The sequence below is a fragment of the Plectrocnemia conspersa genome, unplaced genomic scaffold (genome assembly GCF_051122295.1).
Source record: "Plectrocnemia conspersa isolate PC_06_02 unplaced genomic scaffold, ASM5112229v1 ptg000004l, whole genome shotgun sequence".
NCBI lineage: Eukaryota > Metazoa > Arthropoda > Insecta > Trichoptera > Polycentropodidae > Plectrocnemia > Plectrocnemia conspersa.
The window spans coordinates 9,486,291-9,504,465 of record NW_028277168.1 but is presented as its reverse complement, the minus strand read 5'-3'; the positions used below and the strand labels follow the sequence as shown (position 1 = coordinate 9,504,465).

At 27.0% G+C, this 18,175-nt stretch overlaps 2 protein-coding genes across 2 annotated transcripts; both read right to left on the bottom strand.

Moving 5' to 3' along the window:
* Nucleotides 1-1,868: 1,868 nt before the first annotated feature.
* On the bottom strand, nt 1,869-7,530 carry LOC148235848 (facilitated trehalose transporter Tret1-like). Its single transcript, XM_088184835.1, has 4 exons — nt 7,507-7,530; nt 6,759-7,428; nt 6,592-6,680; nt 1,869-1,952 (listed from the first exon to the last, which is right to left on the bottom strand). The coding sequence occupies exons 1-4, from the start codon at nt 7,528-7,530 to the stop codon at nt 1,869-1,871; spliced, it is 867 nt and encodes a 288-aa protein (XP_088040961.1).
* Nucleotides 7,531-13,452: 5,922 nt separating this feature from the next.
* Nucleotides 13,453-17,157, bottom strand: LOC148235847 (facilitated trehalose transporter Tret1-like). Its single transcript, XM_088183958.1, has 2 exons — nt 16,836-17,157; nt 13,453-15,030 (listed from the first exon to the last, which is right to left on the bottom strand). Exons 1-2 carry the CDS (start codon nt 16,918-16,920, stop codon nt 13,661-13,663), a joined length of 1,455 nt encoding a protein of 484 aa, XP_088040084.1. The 5' UTR covers nt 16,921-17,157; the 3' UTR covers nt 13,453-13,660.
* Nucleotides 17,158-18,175: the final 1,018 nt, after the last annotated feature.

Below are 18,175 nucleotides of genomic sequence, written 5' to 3'. Positions count from 1 at the left end.
TTTTGTAAAATTATATCGTATCTGGTAGATGGTAGTTAAAAATTATTAATTTTAATTAAAATCGAGGCTTAACAGGTAAATCTCAATGCGTCAAATTCAATACATATTATTGCAATGCACAAAAAATACTCTAAGTAAGATTAAAATAATAGACAAAAAATAATAAATAATAGTAAAACAATCATAAAATAATAAAATAAATAAATGAACAAGACCAGCTGTATGTATTAAACAGAGCAATGCAATATCAGCGTATTAAGTAGCCAGATGGCGACAACCATAGGCGAGTCCTAGCTCTAACGCCAGCAATAGAGGACGCGATCGTGATTCTCTAAGACATTAGGGAACTCAAAACTAGAATTTCTCGAGAGTAGTTTATAGTTGGTCAGAAATATTTTCTGGACAATTTTTTTTATTAAAGGTTATTACTTTCCGCGTCAATGAATATACAGAATCTTTGGAATCATTATTTATTTGTTTTAGCAAATTTTGAAAAAATTGCCAAAAACACTCTTAATGATCAAAATTCCTTGAGAGCAGTCATATGTCTCGATTCATATAATATTAAATTATTAATAGATCATCTGAAATAAAATTTTCCTAGCTTTTTGATATGCACGGATGAATAAAGCTTGATTTAACACGTTTCATGCCACCTTATTTTTGTTAAAAATCAATCTGAGCCATTGGCTAATTTTAGTTGTATATTATATATTTATCCTAATAAGGGCTTAATAGATAATCGTAATTTTTTTATAACCCTTGTATAACCCTTATTTGGAGTGCCGGGCACCGGTGACCTCCATGGCGTCATTAAGTACTTTTTTTAGCATATTTTTCTCGCCACCATAAAATTTTCATTGTTCCGATCAGAAAATACCCCTGACCTCAACTTCATTCAAAATCTGTAGACTATGCTCAAAACATTGAGATTGACGACCGATATCGTAATTCTTTGTATGCATCCCTTCTGTGAATTGAAACAATAAATGTTTATGGTGGCTAAAATAAAGAGCAAAGAAGACAATACAAAATAAAATATGGCCTCCTCTGCAATAGGTAGTATTTTATATAGAAATCTACCTAATATCAAAACATGTAAAAAAAATTACTTTATCTACAACTAATTGTTTTTACTCACTCATAACATAACAAAATTCCGACAAAAAAAATGAGTAATTGCTTGGGTGACCGTCATAAATCAACTCTATTGTGTCTCATGCCAGCATCTACAAATATTTCCATTCAATAAATACATATTTTTGTAGTTTTTTTTTCAACCCTTTCTTAAAAGCTAAGTGCAATTTATTAGTTGTAAGCTTTGATAATATTTAGTATAATATATTCACTATTTTTTCAGAATAAATTAACTACCGTTGCAAATGAATTTTTAATTATTTATAAAAATGCAGTTAGTTCGCTGATGTTGTCAGAGCCAAGTATAACTATTGCGCTGCATGAAGTTTTTTGCAGAAGAGGCCTAAAAAATGATATTTTAATGTCTCTGACAAAGAAATAAACGTGAAAATGGAATCTATAGTATACAAAAATGACATAAGATTGTGCATTTTTATAGATAAAAGTACTGTTAAAGTACATCCAGATAATGTAGCTCTACTTACGCAATCAAAAGCAAATGCATTGTTAAAACGGCTAAAAAGACTGATAAGATAATAAAAATAAAATATTACATATTTCAGTGTCGCCTCAACGGTCATTGAATTAAGTAACAGAAGTTCGATAATTGGTTTTCTTCTCTTCCCAGATTTAAAATGATATAACTCTTTGCTATATTAAATTTATTTTCATATATCATTTGCTTATTTTTACGTTTACTTCTGTTTTGAACTTTTGTTAAAATTTAAGACTTAACAGACGATTAATAATATAGACATAGAAAATCCGCTTCTACTTCCATCTTCTGTTCTGATATAGCCAGTAGTCTTTTGCATCTAAAGGAGATGATTTGTATATATAAAATTATATAATTAATATTATAGAAATTGTACGGGCATTGTGATGATTTATAAAAGCCTGTATAAATATATAGTAAAAATAAACGCCTGTGCCATTTAATATTTTATTAATAAAAACATATTTTTTAACATATAAATTTTATAGAAAATTTATATAATTTTTATTTAAATTAAAACGCGGTATTTTTTTACAACACATATTTAAATAAAACATTTTATATGTTCTGTTCAATATTTGTAAATGTAATTTAAATGAGCCATATATGTATATGGTATACAACATGTCATAATAAATACTGTATTGAGAATAATATTTTACACAAGTGTCAGTTAGCAACAGAAACTAGTCAAGCCGTATATCATTAATTAGCTTGTGAATATTTTTGTTTGTAAATACTCTAATAAATTTAATTCCATATTTAAAATAAAGAATAAATAATTTTAAGATGACTAGAAGTTAATATAATATAAGGTTTTTAACTTACAACAATTTTAACACCTACAAAAAATAAAAATAGTTCATAAATGGATTGATAAAGGTTATTATCGAATATCTCTCGTTTGATCTGTATTGAATCATTTGGATTAACAAATATAACATTTATTATTTATCATATATTTCCACAATTTACATTTCATATTAATCAGAAACATAATATTTACAAATTGAGTAAAAATGCACATAAGACAATCTTTCAGTCATCCTATTTACATGTTATTACGTTTCTTTGAAAATAATACATGACAAGCAATATGAGGTTGTTACACTATTAAACCTTTGTGCACTATTTAATAATAATCAAAATATAGTTTTTATATAATATCAGTGGCATTACATTAGTATTAGTTGTAAGTGCTGCTTTCTCTATTTTATTTTCTAAATTAATATTTATTTTATAATGTATGTGTAAGAGATTATAACTTTCCGCTAACGTATATAAAAAAAATATTACACTTAAGCAATAAACAAACCAAAAATGGTGATTTTATATATGTTGATGGAATCTGTTTTTCTTTTGAACTAAACCTTTGTTACAAAATCAGTGTGATAAAGCATGTTACTAGGCAGAAGGTCGCATTAAGTATATCATGGATTTAATAAATTGTAAAATATCGAGAGATTACAATACAAACATATTTTTATTGTACTCTTATATTACTTTTAAATTTAAAATTATTTTATTAATGTAATAACGAAAGTTTAAATTATTTTATTTTTTTGATAAATAAATTAATACTTACCAAAAATTATTTTACGATCATTAAATGACCTTGCTCCAATGGTCGGGAGTGTGTCTCGATCTTGCCGCAGCATTGCTATTTACAAATGCGTTTATCAGTTTCATGATGATCGCAAAGGTTACACAATTGACAAAACGTATATTTTTTATAATTTTTTTAATCATTTAATATATACATACATATATACCAGTTATTGTCCATTTCTAGTTAATTTAAAAATATATTAATGCTATTACGACCGTCGCTATATGTAGTGGTGATTTATAAACCCAACAATAATGTTGCTCTATTTATTTGCTTCGTAGTTTAAATATTATTAATATGTATTATCATTTTGTTGATTAGACGCCTCCAGTTGATTTTATTAGAAAATTCTCTTTATTACTAGGCTTGTGTTTGCCATAATCATTCTTAATTTTATTTGTTATTTAGTTCTTATTATCTACATAAAACATGTATCATTGATATTTTAAATTTAATTTACGACTTATCTCGATCCGGTGACCGTGAATAATATTAAATTATTTTTAATGTTGTTACATTATATATTGACTTAATCATTCGTGGTAATACGCTATCTACGGACCGACAATTAAACTTTGTTCTTTGCTTAAACTTTGAAAAGCAATATAAAATATTTTTATGCTATTAAAATTTTACTAGTATGTTCTAGTTTTAGCAAGAATGATAAAAAGAACGATTGATTTTTTTTACTAGTATAGTGTTTAAGAAAGGTAATGTATTATGCATGTTCATTATTTACTATTAACACGGCTGTTTGCATCGCCTGCGAGGTTTCAGCGTTTTCTATTTATTTTTAGGTACATTTCTTAGGAAATATTCATATTAAAAATGGACGCATGACGCGGACTTGTTAGAGCAAAATTGAGGATTAACTACCTTAGTTTTTATTATATCGACGTGAATTTTTTTTAATATAGTATATTTAGTTATATTCGTTATTTGCCATAGTTTTATAAAAACAAATATTCAAATACTGAAAAATAAATTTAAGCAAGGGAAAAAGCATTTTAAATTTGAAAATAAAAAATTAAATTTTGTAGATTTTTGTGGGGTTTTGAAGATATTATACTGCCGTAGTTTTAATGGTATCGCGAGGAAACTTATTAATAAAACAGATATTTAAAATATATAGTTAGTTTGTCACTTTGATTTTCTGTCTTTTTGTCAAAATGGTGGCTACTCAAAAATATGGAAAAACAACCCATTAAATAAAAGTTAGCAAGATAAAAAACCATTCAAAATGAAAATTAATTTAAAAATTTTTTTTGTACTTTTTTTGGTAATTTTATGGTCACAAAACTCTTATAAATATCTCAAATTTGTTTTTTAATTTGATTCGCCGTCTTCTTTTTTTTAATATGGCGGCTATTTAAAACATAATCGTTTCTAAATAAAAATTCAATTTAAATTAAAAAACACATCACACGATAACTGCCGTAGTTCTAACAATATTATCATGATAAAAATAAATCTTGAAGAAATCTCAGTTATTTTCCACATACAGCCTTATTCGTAATCTTGTTTCAAAATAGCAGCGTTTTTAAAAAGAAAAAAAAATCATTTCAGTGAAAAAAATGAATGTTTCTTTTTTCAAGTTATATTTTTTTCCTTTTATGGGTTTTTGAGGACACGATAACTTCGTGGATTTTTAATCACGTCATGAAACTTTCTATAAAAATAGATCTTATAAATATCTCAAATAGGTTTGGCAAACAGCCTATTCAGAGATTTTTTTTTAAAATAGCCAATACTAAAAAAATTAAGAAATTCACAACTCACAATGTTAAAAAAAAATTAAAATTAATTTTTTTATATTATTTTTGAATAAAAAAACCGTATTTTTTAAAACAAAATTTTAAAGAAGAAAGTAAAGGTGTCAAACGTTTTAAATAGAAATTAAAAAAATATAATAAACATTTTTTTATTATTTGCGTAGAATATTTCGAAATTTGAGGAAATATTAACAACCATAGTATATCGTCATAAAGCACGTTCTAAAATCACATTCAATATGGCGTAAGTTCCTAAGCCTAATCTGCCATATTGTTTCATAATGGCGGCTATTTAATATTTTTTTGAATTTCATTAAATATAAATAAAAGAAAAAAAGTTTTGATTATTTATATAGATTTTTAAGTACACGATAACTGCCATAGTTGTTATAAAATAATCATGATTTTTCTTAAGAATGGATCAAATAAATATATTTGTTAAGATCGTTAGACAGCTAATCCGCCATCTTATTTTTTTTTTTAAATTAAAAAAATTTTAGAGAAAAAGTAAAGAACCTTTAAATATAGTAATTTAAATATAATTCAAATTAAAATAAAATTTATACCAGTGTTAATTGAACAGATTTTTTAAATTAAGAAAGAGGATAGAGCACTAGATTTTACGATATCAACTTTTGCTTTACATTTTCTCTAAATAACATTTAAACGTCATTGATATTTATAGTGCTAGTTTATTATATTTGTAAGTACACATTATCATGACAATGTGCGAAATTCCTGGTATATACATGTTTATAAAATATGTCAAGATAATTTAATAATTTGGGTTAAATAATAATAAAATACAACTTTTTAATGTCAATAATAGAATTATATATTAAATTTATTATATTTTATTTTTAAATAATAATTATACAATACAATAATATAAGGAAACAAAAATAATGACATCTTCCGAACATTTTATGAACTAATTTACAAAACGGCACCAAATGAATATAATGAAAAACGGTTTGAATATTAGTTAAATAATTGTAGAAAATATATATTAATGAGAAAAATTAAAACTTAGAAATTTCAGCTGCAGTTATGCATTTATCAGATTTAATATCATTTTTTGATTTAGAGAGCATGTCTTGAATTTCTGAATGACTTTTCCCTCTAGTCTCGGGAATAATAAAATACATAAAAACTGTTGCGATGTAGGTTGACACCGAAAATCCAAAGAACACTGTCACAATTCCATATTTATCTTTTATAAAATGAAAAAATTTGAGCATTACGAAAGATAAAAAGCTAGATATCGCAGTTAAAATACAAAACGCCGCACTTAATACATTATGATTTAGCAATTCTGAAGCTACACACATCGGCGTCACGTATAAGCAGAAGCTATGGATAGCGAAAAACGCTAATACAGAAATAATTATTATGCACTTCATATGTAACGTTAAAACCATGTGGTATTTTTTTAAACTAGTAAAAATTCCCAAAAGCGCCATACAAGTTGCGCATCCTAAAGCTCCGAACAACAAAATTGGTTTTCTATTTAGACGATATACAAATATACACGACAAAAGTGAAAATATAAATGATATAAAGGTTGTTATTATTACCACAATTTCTGGACTAATTGGAACTTGTACGATTGCATTGATCTGCTGTTGATATTGTGACATTACTGAAATTCCGGTTAAATGAATCACTATGTTCATGAAACACATAATGAACATAATTTTTAAATTTGTTTTTTTTCTTAAATTTTTTAAACCATCAAAAATACTCGTTTGCGTTTCCGCATGATTTTTTAAATTCTTTAGTTCTTCTTCCATTGCTGTTTCGTTTATTATGTTTCTCAGCCATCTTAGCGTTTTCTTGCATTCTTCTTCTTTGCCAATTAGCATTAGGTGATATGGAGAGTTTGGTAGGAGCAATAAACACAAAATTGACATAACTGACATAAAAATAGCAACCCATGCCATGTTATATATCGATACATAAGGCGCGACAGAAGACGCCAATAAATTTCCACAATTAATAGTCAGCATTGATATTGCCAATATTAAGCTTCTGTTCTTGATTTCAGTAATATCCGTTATGTATAATGGTATGGATGAATGACATCCACCAGTACCAATACCAGATAATACTCTAAACACATACAAGTACTCAATTCTCTGAGCGAACAGAATACAAGTGAAGGCTAATGTGAATATAAATAAAAAAAACAACGTAGATAGTTTAGATCCCAGACGTCTATTTAAAAACATTCCCAAAAACGAACCAGGTACAATTCCTATCGTAATTAATGATGCAATCCATGAAGCTTGCTCATTGGAGACACTTAATTCCGACTTGTCCGATTGGAGAATTGCGAGCGATGGTGAAGTCCAACTTGCTGAGATTCCCATTGAAATATTTGCGACTGCAGCTGAGAAGATTGCGTTAATTAACTAAATTGAAACCTAATTTGTAAAACAATAAATACACTTACCACAAAATGTGGTTATCCATAATGTCCAATTGTTTACCTTTATTTTAGTGTAGTATAACATTATTGAAAAATAATCTTCTTACTGTGAGAGAGAGATATCTCTCTCTGAAACGTAATGAAAAACTAATTACTAACTAAGCATTCTACAGCTTCTTTTTGCTTTTATAAATTCATCATAAGCATATTACTGTCCATTGTTTAAATTATCAACGATAAATACTATAAAATAATTGCTTTACAAACTTGATAAATAACGTAATAAAGTAGATAAACATGTTTAGAACTGTAATAACTGTTGGATAAAACCACTAATAATTTATTAATTTAATTTTATGTAGTCAAAACTTCTTACATATTATTATTATTTTAAATTAACGCGTGGTTGCTTTTTATCTTTTTAACTCAATATGTAACTTAGCTTTTTGAGATGTGAGGGCTTGCGTACTTGCCTTTTCTTACTCGCATCTCATTTTCTGACGTTTCGACTACTGATAAAATAAGTACTAGGAATTAAACTATTAAATATAACAAATTTTAAAGCAAAGGTATAATTTTTTTGACTATGACTATGTAATTTATTTAAAACTTTGAGCTTAAAAAGTTCTAAGTAAATTAATGTATCATAGTTAGTTTTATTTATCAGCGAAAAAATGCAAAATAAATTATGTTATATTTTGCAAAGCAAAATAAATTGGTATAAAATAAAATTATTAAAATGTTGATAAATTTTAAATTACGTAATTTTATCTTTGCGGCAAAAATTTTTTTTTGCGAATTGTCAATAATTTTGTATATATTATAAGCACTTATAGTTATTTAAAATGCATATAAAATCTAATAATTAAATATATTTAATTTTTTTTTTATATATATATGTATGTAATATAATTAAAACATAAAAATGTACCTTCTCCAAATAAATTCTTTTTGAGCTTTTACTACTGATTTTATAAACTATTTTGCTATTATCGTTTTTATTATGGTTTATTTATTTTTACTTAAAATACATTTTTCGAAATACAATTAAGCTGCCAATTACCACCTGTTTTTGATTCCACATTTATGACATTTTCTAAAACATGATAACCTAATAAAATGTACGTTATTAATATTACAATAATCGTGATTCACTTACATCTTATATACATATATTTTTGAGTTAATTTATAATATTACAGTTTCCTGCTCCTCACGCTACTGTTTTATTTGCTTTATGATCATTTGAGTTAATTGAATCATGATTAATGCAAATATATTTCAAAACAGAGGCGGTGCATGTCAGAATATTTATTATATTACTTTTTAATTTTACAAATAAAAAAATAATATAATTTATGAAGTCAAATAGGGAAAATTTTATTATTTAAAGTTAACACATATTATTATATCTCTACTGTGTCGTCAGCTGTAATTTACTATTGTGGTAACAGGAAGGCCTTGTAATATTATAGAAGGTTGTGATGCAGAGTTGACTCAAGAACATTGACCCAAAGATCTAAAGCTAAAAGCAGATTTGTATTATGAATAAATTATTTGCAATTCAAGTTATTACCACCTTGAGATTGATCCTTAAAGCACGTCCTCTAAACTTATTTACTGTTATATGTACATTTATATACATATGTTTTAAAAACATTTATATGAAAACTGCAAGTTGATTACGTCATTCATTCGATAATATTTTAATTTTAAAGTATAGTCGAACTAAAAAATGCATGCAAATAAAACGTGCAGTATAATTATGTTGTCTATCTTTATTGATATTCAAAATGTAATGCCGTTTTTTATCAATACTAAATTATATTAAAAAATATCTAAGTGGTTGCAATTCATGTTATCAATATGATGATCTTTGTAAATACACACGTCTCTCTGTCTTAAAAAAGTATGACTCATTAGCTATTTTAATTAAATTAATATTTGTTAAATTTACTTCCTATACATTATTTAATTTTCACGTTAATACCAATCAAAACATCAGGAAATTCATTTTTCCTAGAAAACCTTCTATTAAAATGTTGACACTCTTCCAAATGTTTAGAGGTCAATTAATACTGCATTTTAAACAAGGTTATGTATGAATACACTTTAGTCACATTACAATTATTTATGAAACACACACATCCATTCAATAACAATACATGCGACATCACTACAGAATAATTATTAGGTACAAAATAATTACTGTATAACTACATAAATACACCGTAAAAATCTTATATGTATTCAAATAGAATAGATTTACATTTTCACACGCCACATTTCAAATAAGTAAGATAATACAACAATGAATTAAATTTGTCATGTATTGTAATACATGACAAATTTAATTCTTTGTTATTGAGGTAATAAAATAAAAAGATGATGCGCACAAATTGCTTTAAAAAGAAATGCATCATTGTAATATTTTTTATCAATGTGATAACTAAAGCCAATGAATTAATCACACAAAATGTGCCACCAATCATAATAGTGCAACTATAACACAAATCGAATAGTGAGAGAGATTTAAGAACAATGGTAATAAATTGATCCATGATATAATATAACGTATAGTCCATACATCAGTAAAGCACAATATTTTCATCAGAGTAACACGTGATTTAAATTTGCAGATAGTTTGCAAAAAGTATCACGTACAATATTGTAATATTGTCAATGGGTCGTAATAAAAGGTTTGTGCACCTCTGCCATACACTAAGAATCATTGCTGCATTGACTATAACAATTCTAGCTTGTCTGGAAGGCAATTGAAGACTTCCTTTCAAAAACGAGAGATGTCGCGAAAATAAAATTTCACAGGAAAGGAAAAAACGTATTGCTTACGTAGGTGTATTTAATATATATTTTTAATAAATTTATATTCATACACAAGACTGCTTATAAGCATAGTATAGAAAAAAAATGCTTATAAAGTATTAAAAAATAATGAGATATATTAAAATAAATTTTAATCAGTGCTTTATCTGCTACTTTGCTTTGTACTAGATTAATATATTGTTTTGGATAACTGGTTATTTTTTATGATTTTAAACTGATTTTACTTACATTGGCCTACTCTATGATACATATACGTGTAAATTTGTCTCATTCGAATTAGCTATTTCATTACTTTTATTTTGAGGTTGCCTTTCCAAAATTGGCATAGATCTTTTTGTGCTTGTCATACCCGGTTTTTTTAAAGTTTAAATAATAATAGTTATAAATAAGTTTATAGTTACAAATAAAGCAAAAAATTGCACAATAAATGGATATAATGATATATAATAGATTTGTGTTGTGTCGTTCGTGTGTTGAACCTGTGATACAAGTAAGAGTTGAATTAAACTCTTGACAATTAAATGTGACTGTTCGGTTAAATTAAAATACCTGCTTTTATCTGGACGTCAAGATAGTCGTCTGTGTTAACTTAACGAGGGCTTCACTGGATGCGAGTTGGGTGTCAAACTCTCGTGTATTCCGTAAGTCTGAAGAGAAGTGGAAAGTTCCAATGAATGAATAAATTTGAGTGCTTTTTAAGAAAATATTTTTATGGCATATACTATATTATTTTTGATTGACCAATTATATTAATAAACCATATAACAAGGTTCAAAGGTTTATATCAAACCGCAAACGTAAACTGGCAAATTTTTGTACGGTATATTTTGTTGTCATTCGCGGTTAAAGCGTTATTAAAATATCCCAGCTGACAATGGTTTTTCAGACGTAACAATCTGTATTTGCTTCATGTTCACAATATATCATATTTTAGCAGTTATTTCTTTTAATGTGTCTATTTTATATTGTTTAATACTTCTATTATTCGGGTTGTTAAAACGTTGCTTATAATTGCAAAAATCAACTGGTTTTGTACAAGCTAATTGCAAAGGTGACGAATTTAAGCTTGGAGTATAACAACAGCAGTTATTCTGTAATTGTTAAAAAAAATAAAACTTGGTATCAATTGGGTGTGAATTAATTGATTATTTTGTAAGAACACAGACAACATAAGACTAAAAACAAATTCTCGTTTTGACCAGAACACTAATTGTTGAAAACGGATAAGATTTTGCTTTCTTTTAATTTATTGGTTAACCTACTTAGAGAGTATCGATGGTACAACATTTTGCCATTGTTTTTGTTAAGCAGTATAATATGCATACATCACATGATTTCTTATTAGTTCATGAATCCCAAACCCATAATTACCGAATAAAAAATATGCATTATTAATATTGTTGTGTAAAGAAAAAAAAAATTTGAATCATATGTCTGTTAAAACTGCTAAGCTACTGATTTTGGTTTAATTATTATAATGAGATCAGAAATTTTTAAGCTTTCTAAGCTAAATTCAATTGCTATTTTTGGGACAATTAATTACTATTAATGTATTAGAAATATTGTCGCAGTAACAATAGCTGTCACTTAACAAGTATGAAATTATTTATGAACATCTTATAAATTTTACTAAAAATAGGAAATTATGTGCGCATATGATTTATTTTTACTGTTAGTTGCCTTTTATAACATTATTCTCTCTTTGATGAGTCAGCTCTTATCTCGTCATGCTATTCAACTTTATATTTTTTAAACAAAAATCACAATAATTAAAACAAAACATGCAGTAATAAAATGCACATAGAATTGATTTTTGATGAACGTTACATAATTAATATAAGTATCTGTAATAGAATCTGCAATCATTATTACTTTAATTTTATTTTCTGGTCTCTATTTTGTTAATTAATATATGTATTTTAAAACATATTGACAGGTTGGATTGTAATTAATATCAGTCATCTTTACCAAAAACGATTTTGTCAGTTGAAATCCGATACTTAATCTTATTTTTTTATAGTTTTTTATATGCGCTTCTTAGAATCTGTTATTAAAATATAGTACGTATATGTATATACGCAACATATACATATATATGTATGTATGATAAACAACGTTCAGGAAGTGTGGTATTCAAGAACGGAACTAATACTTTTTCGAAGAATTAGAGTTGAATATAAGAAAGAATACATACATGACATGTAAGGTTATGATAAACATAAGATAAACAAATAGTTGTTTAACAACTTTATTTTAAAGATAGGTTCAACGTGCGTTATATAATGTATCAATTACGTATTGTTATTGAATATTAAACAATAATTTTAAGTATATTCTCCTTGATAGATTTCGATCTATTTCTGAAATATCCATTGTATAGAACTACGGCTATATACTGGTTTTTAATCTAACTTGCAATCATAGTTAACTGTGATAATTACTGTCGTGTGATGTGAAACTCGATCATTATCTGTGCCAGTTTTTACATGATACACAACTGGTTCTGAAAGATTATTGTTGAAATAAAATTGAACAATGCTTAAATTAGATATGATAAATTAAACCAATCACAATCCTTGGCCGAAAAAATAAAACAAAATATCTATACAAGCTAACAAGAACTTGTTTTATTGATACGAAAATCGTATTACAAAATTTCTAATATTTTTTATGTCAGTAATTGTTAACTTGTTTTTTAATAGTGTATTATTTTCTGCCCACCTGTAGATATTAGGTTGCATATCGAATTCAGAAAATACAACTTCTCTGAATATTCATGCAAAAAATATTAACGCAGGAATTTATTTGATTGTTATTCATACGTGAAGGATGTATGACAAAACAATCGTGATCCAATCGTATGACCCTCTGGCGTGGAAGTTTTCACCAACGGCGACAAATTTTATAAATATTTGCATACCGAAAAAGGTAATGATTTGACACATAAAAAAATTAGCACTTATGATTTAATAAATTTGTTTATTTAAAAAATAATACTTTACAATTTTATTTAAAATAAAAAAATAGTTACATACCTTTCAACGTCTTTTAAGATAATTTGTACTTTAAGTTACATCATATAAAATAACAAATTCCTAATACAATGATACAAAATATTGTCTTTGGAATGTCAATTTATTTATATTACAATTTTTAAACAAGCTTTTGCGTTTTAGGTTGTTGATTTATAAACATATAATTAATTTACATTAAATTATGATAATTAGCCTAAAATAAAATTACTATCACATTTATTAAGCTAACGACATAAATATTAATAATATTTTAAAGGCGCAGTTGTATTTTGAATAATTGCTATTTTAAAATATAAAATCTCAAATATATTTACACCGATATCGACACGTCCATTACTAAATCTTACAGGTTATCTGATGAGAGTACGTTTCTTTAACTGGCGTATCACTCTCACTCTTCTTCATCAAAATATTTTGTATGTCCAAGAAGCTCTTGTGCATCGTCTCTGGAAGGAGTACCACTATAATAGCTAGTAACAAAGATGTCGTAATAGTTAAACAGTAAAATACAGCTGCGGTGCCGTACTCGTCGTTAATTATCTGGAAAAGTTTCGTCACAATGAAACTTTCGATTGCACCTCCAACGGAAACCACACAAACGGCTAGTTCTTTGACACTTGACGAAAATATTTCACCAAGTATTGTGTAAGGGATCGGAGCCAGGCCAAGGGCAAACGATATCAACAACAAGTTCATAGCCACAACTGGGAACCATCTAAACTCTGGATAAGTATCTTGAATGTACGACAGTTGATAATAAGCACCGAGCATAGCCGTTGAAGCTATGCATCCTGCACAAGACAAGATCAATAGTGGTTTTCTTCCCCATCGATCGATAAAAAATATGACACCAATACCAAACACTCCACTCAAAACCTGTGACAAAATCACGGCTTGTTCAGCAGGCATTGGAATACCGCTAGCTTGGTATATTTGCTCTTGATAAAAGGTCACAGCAGTGGCTCCACAAAACTGTTGAGCAGCAATAATCGCAAATATAATAAACATGGCCTTAGGATTCGGCCTGTGCGTAATTTCTTTCAATGTCTCCCAAAACGAAAAATTGACAGCGGACGACTTCCTTATTATATTGAGCTCGGTAGCAATGGCATCGTCTTCAGTTTGTCTTCTCAGCCATTTGAGGCTCTTCTTCGCCTTTTCTTCTTTATCGATCTTCATCAGATAATAAGGTGAATCAGGCATCAATACAAATGTCGAAAAGAGCAATAGTGGAAATAGGCACGATATATAAGCGAATGTGTCAATCGCAACGTAAGGTGCTACACACGTCGCAAGCAAGCTACCCATTCCCAACATAAAAGTCATCATTATCATTAAAGCTCCTCTGTTGTGATCTTCAGCTACTTCTCCCACATATATAGGCACTGCGGTGAATCCAAAGCCAACTCCAATGCCAGATATAAATCTTGAAACAAGTAAATAAGACGGATCGTTGGCTACTATAATCAAAACGAAACCCAAAAGATATGGGATGTTTGAAGCCAATATTGAATATTTTGGTCCTAGTTGTTTAGCGCAGGTAGAACCTATAATCGGCCCCAAAGCCGATCCGAAAGGCATTAACGATGCAATCCATGATGCCTCATTGTTTGTGATTTTAATCGGCGTGTTTGGACCTTGAAGTATTGCGAGAGATGGCGATGACCACGAGAAGCAAATTCCGGCGATGAAGAGGTTCAGCGTGGCTGTTGAAGATAAAAAAATACAATCAGTGCGATGACTCACTAGAGATTAAACTATATTTTTTTTACAAAATAGCACGAATAGATTACTCATGCATGCTTTGCTTTAAAACACGTAGTTAAAATAGTATTTTCATTGATAAGACTTTGCGCACAAAAACATGTATATTTGTATGTAAATTTTCATTAATAAAATTAAATGTATAAAAAGTTTGCTTTAAATAAAAATTGCAAAATATATTACTATGACTTTAATAGACAATTATGTATTTATAAATTAGTTTATAGTTACTACAAACAATTTTTAATGATAAATTTTGATACTGTATTACAGATGAGATATGCTGATTTATAAAAAAAAAAAGTTTAGCTAATCGCACTTTTCTGTAATTCAATACATTTAATTTAAAAGATTAAATGTAAAATTAATTTATAGTAAAATTTTATGTCAAATGCAGTTAAATTATATATTAATTATATTTTTTTTAAATTTAATATATATGTTGTAATATATTTTATTAAAAAATAAGTCGTTACTGTAGTGATGTATTGAGTCTAATGCTGTCAATAATTTTTTACGAGTATATTTAATTTATTGCTATAATCAATTGTATCCTTTTAATGGCTGCGTGTGACGCATAAATAGTATATTTGCATTTTGCTAGAATTAAATTTGATTTTATTTCTTGAATTGATTGTTATGTTAAAAAATAAAATATAATATTAGAACTTTATAGAACGTATACTTTTTAAACATAAAATCAACAATATCTTAACAACACGACCATTGTATCATTTCTAAATATGCAAAATGGTTCGATAGTGTTTTTTATAGTTTTTAGTAAAAAGTTTAAATTAACATATTTTTACCATCGTTTCCATTATACACTACAATAAAGCAAAGCACTAATTTTTCATAACATAATATACAATTTGTGATTAACTATTATTAATTTTAGGCATACAAAAATAGCTGAAGAAAAAAATAACGTAAAATATTATAATAATATTTTTATATATTTAGTTATTAAAATATATTCGAATTTAATATGTTTGAATTATATAGTTATGCTTATCTTTGAAAAAATACAATTTGCATTCTTTATGCATATAATTTTATTACATTTTCAATCAGAAAGTTGTATTGAATCAAATTTGTAAAATTATCTTAAATTTTAGTATCAATAATTTTATACAATAATTAATTTATTAAAATATAACTTATTAAAAAATATAGTACTATTATCTACTGACTCTACTAACAACAATTTTATTTCATTTTAAATATATTTGCTATTTTTTTATTGATAAAAATAAATAAATATAAATACATTTAATTAATAAATAAATGTAATAAATCAAATTGTCATTTATTATTTACATTAAATACTAATAATAAATCAATAGATAAGATAATGTTTATACAAGTGCTTACAACGCGAATTTCGTATATATATATAAACTAATAATTCATTAAATCCTTTTAATTAGAATTAAAATAGTGTCACGATAATTCCAATTTAATCTTCTGAATTGCTTGTAATAAAACTATTATCTTAATCTATTGCTAGTGATATTAATAAATAATAATAATTATAACTGCGACAAATAATGACATACTAAAAATAATATAGCGGTTATTTGCATTGTATTATGTTAAATAGAGCATGATTATTTTTTGTTGTACAGTTGAGGTCACGAATTAAATACAAAAATTTTTTTTTATCATAATGGAGAGTTAAAAAGTAAGGTTAGTTTAATCTATAATTTAAATTAAATTCGATTAATATTGAATGCATGATTATTACCAGAAATGACAGCTAGCCATTGCGACCATTGTCGGTTGTGTCTAAGTATTGTTCCCAAAACAATTTTGTTGGCTTCGAGCGTCATCTTTTGTTCTTCAAACGATTATTATTTATCGTTAAAAAATATTGTCAAGCGTCCATAATTTCGCACAATAGCATATAGCCTTGTTGCTCGCACGTTTTCTCTACGCCAACTTTTCTACAATACTGGAGCAAAAATACTGTCAACGCTGTATACTGTCGTGCCGTTTGGCGAATACTGTTATTGTGGACAGAGGTTCAGCTCAACGGTTAGCGTCAATATCGCGAATGTCTCAATGCGAAATGATTGCCTGTGTACGGTGTTGAGGTATATGAAACAAGCTTACGCAAACTCAGATGTTGAAATTTAAGAAGGGATAAAAGCATGCCGAGTTTTTGATGGAATGGTGGGGTAATATTTCGATTATCTAACACGGTAAATAATCAGAATCACGATAATCTGGCGATTGTTTGAATCTCAAGAGGATATGATGATAAAATCAATACAATTGTAGTAATGATTTTATTTTATTGGCATTGAATTAAATATTTTTAGACAGAAGTTAAAACGATTTCTTGTATTACCATTTGCAATTTATTTTACAAAATTGTATTTAATAACAAAATATAAGTTCAAAATATAAAAAAAAAATTACCAATAAAATTAGTCGAGCAGTGCAATTGTTGTATTATTTTACTAACATTCGATGAGTATTTTTTGTTCATTATATTTCTATACATTTAGCAAATCTACATATAAAAATATGCTAGAGCGCACTCTTTACTACACTGAAATTGAAAATATTTACATATTAAAATAAATATGTAGCGAGGGTGCAGAGCCCCGGCGGCGGGCCCTCTATTTTAAGATATACAAATATACTACAGTGAAAAATAAAATTAAAAAATATATTTTTGTTCTCTATTATTTATTTTTAGATAATAGGAGGAAACCAATGATTCTCACGTCTCTTTTTCCCGCTTGCTTCGGACTAATCATATTTGATTTAGCTCTTTTTTTAAATTTGCAAGTAGCATTACGTCACAAGTGTTTGGTAAATATTGTGTCGGTTTCAAAATTACGCTATCTTTTGTTATTTTTTAGCGTCTTTGAATATATCCATTGTCTGGAATTCCAGTGAAGTGAAGTACGAGCACGATAGATGAGTGGTATAAGTCGTTGATTATTGACCTAAAAGTTCTGGTTTCGATCTTATATGGAGCTTAGTGTTTTTTAATTTCTATCGTGTCTAGGAGATTATTGATTATTACATAATTATAATTTTAATCGATTATCACAAACTGAGTATACCTAGATT

Coding starts and splice junctions, on each gene's coding strand:
- LOC148235848 (XM_088184835.1), bottom strand. CDS start 7,530: ATGTTATACTACACTAAAATAAAG. Junction 7,429..7,506: donor TATACTACACTAAAATAAAG/GTAAACAATTGG, acceptor GTTTCAATTTAG/TTAATTAACGCAATCTTCTC. Junction 1,953..6,591: donor CAATTAGTCCAGAAATTGTG/GTAATAATAACA, acceptor CATCTCCTTTAG/ATGCAAAAGACTACTGGCTA.
- LOC148235847 (XM_088183958.1), bottom strand. CDS start 16,920: ATGACGCTCGAAGCCAACAAAATTGTTTTGGGAACAATACTTAGACAC. Junction 15,031..16,835: donor ATGGCTAGCTGTCATTTCTG/GTAATAATCATG, acceptor TATCTTCAACAG/CCACGCTGAACCTCTTCATC.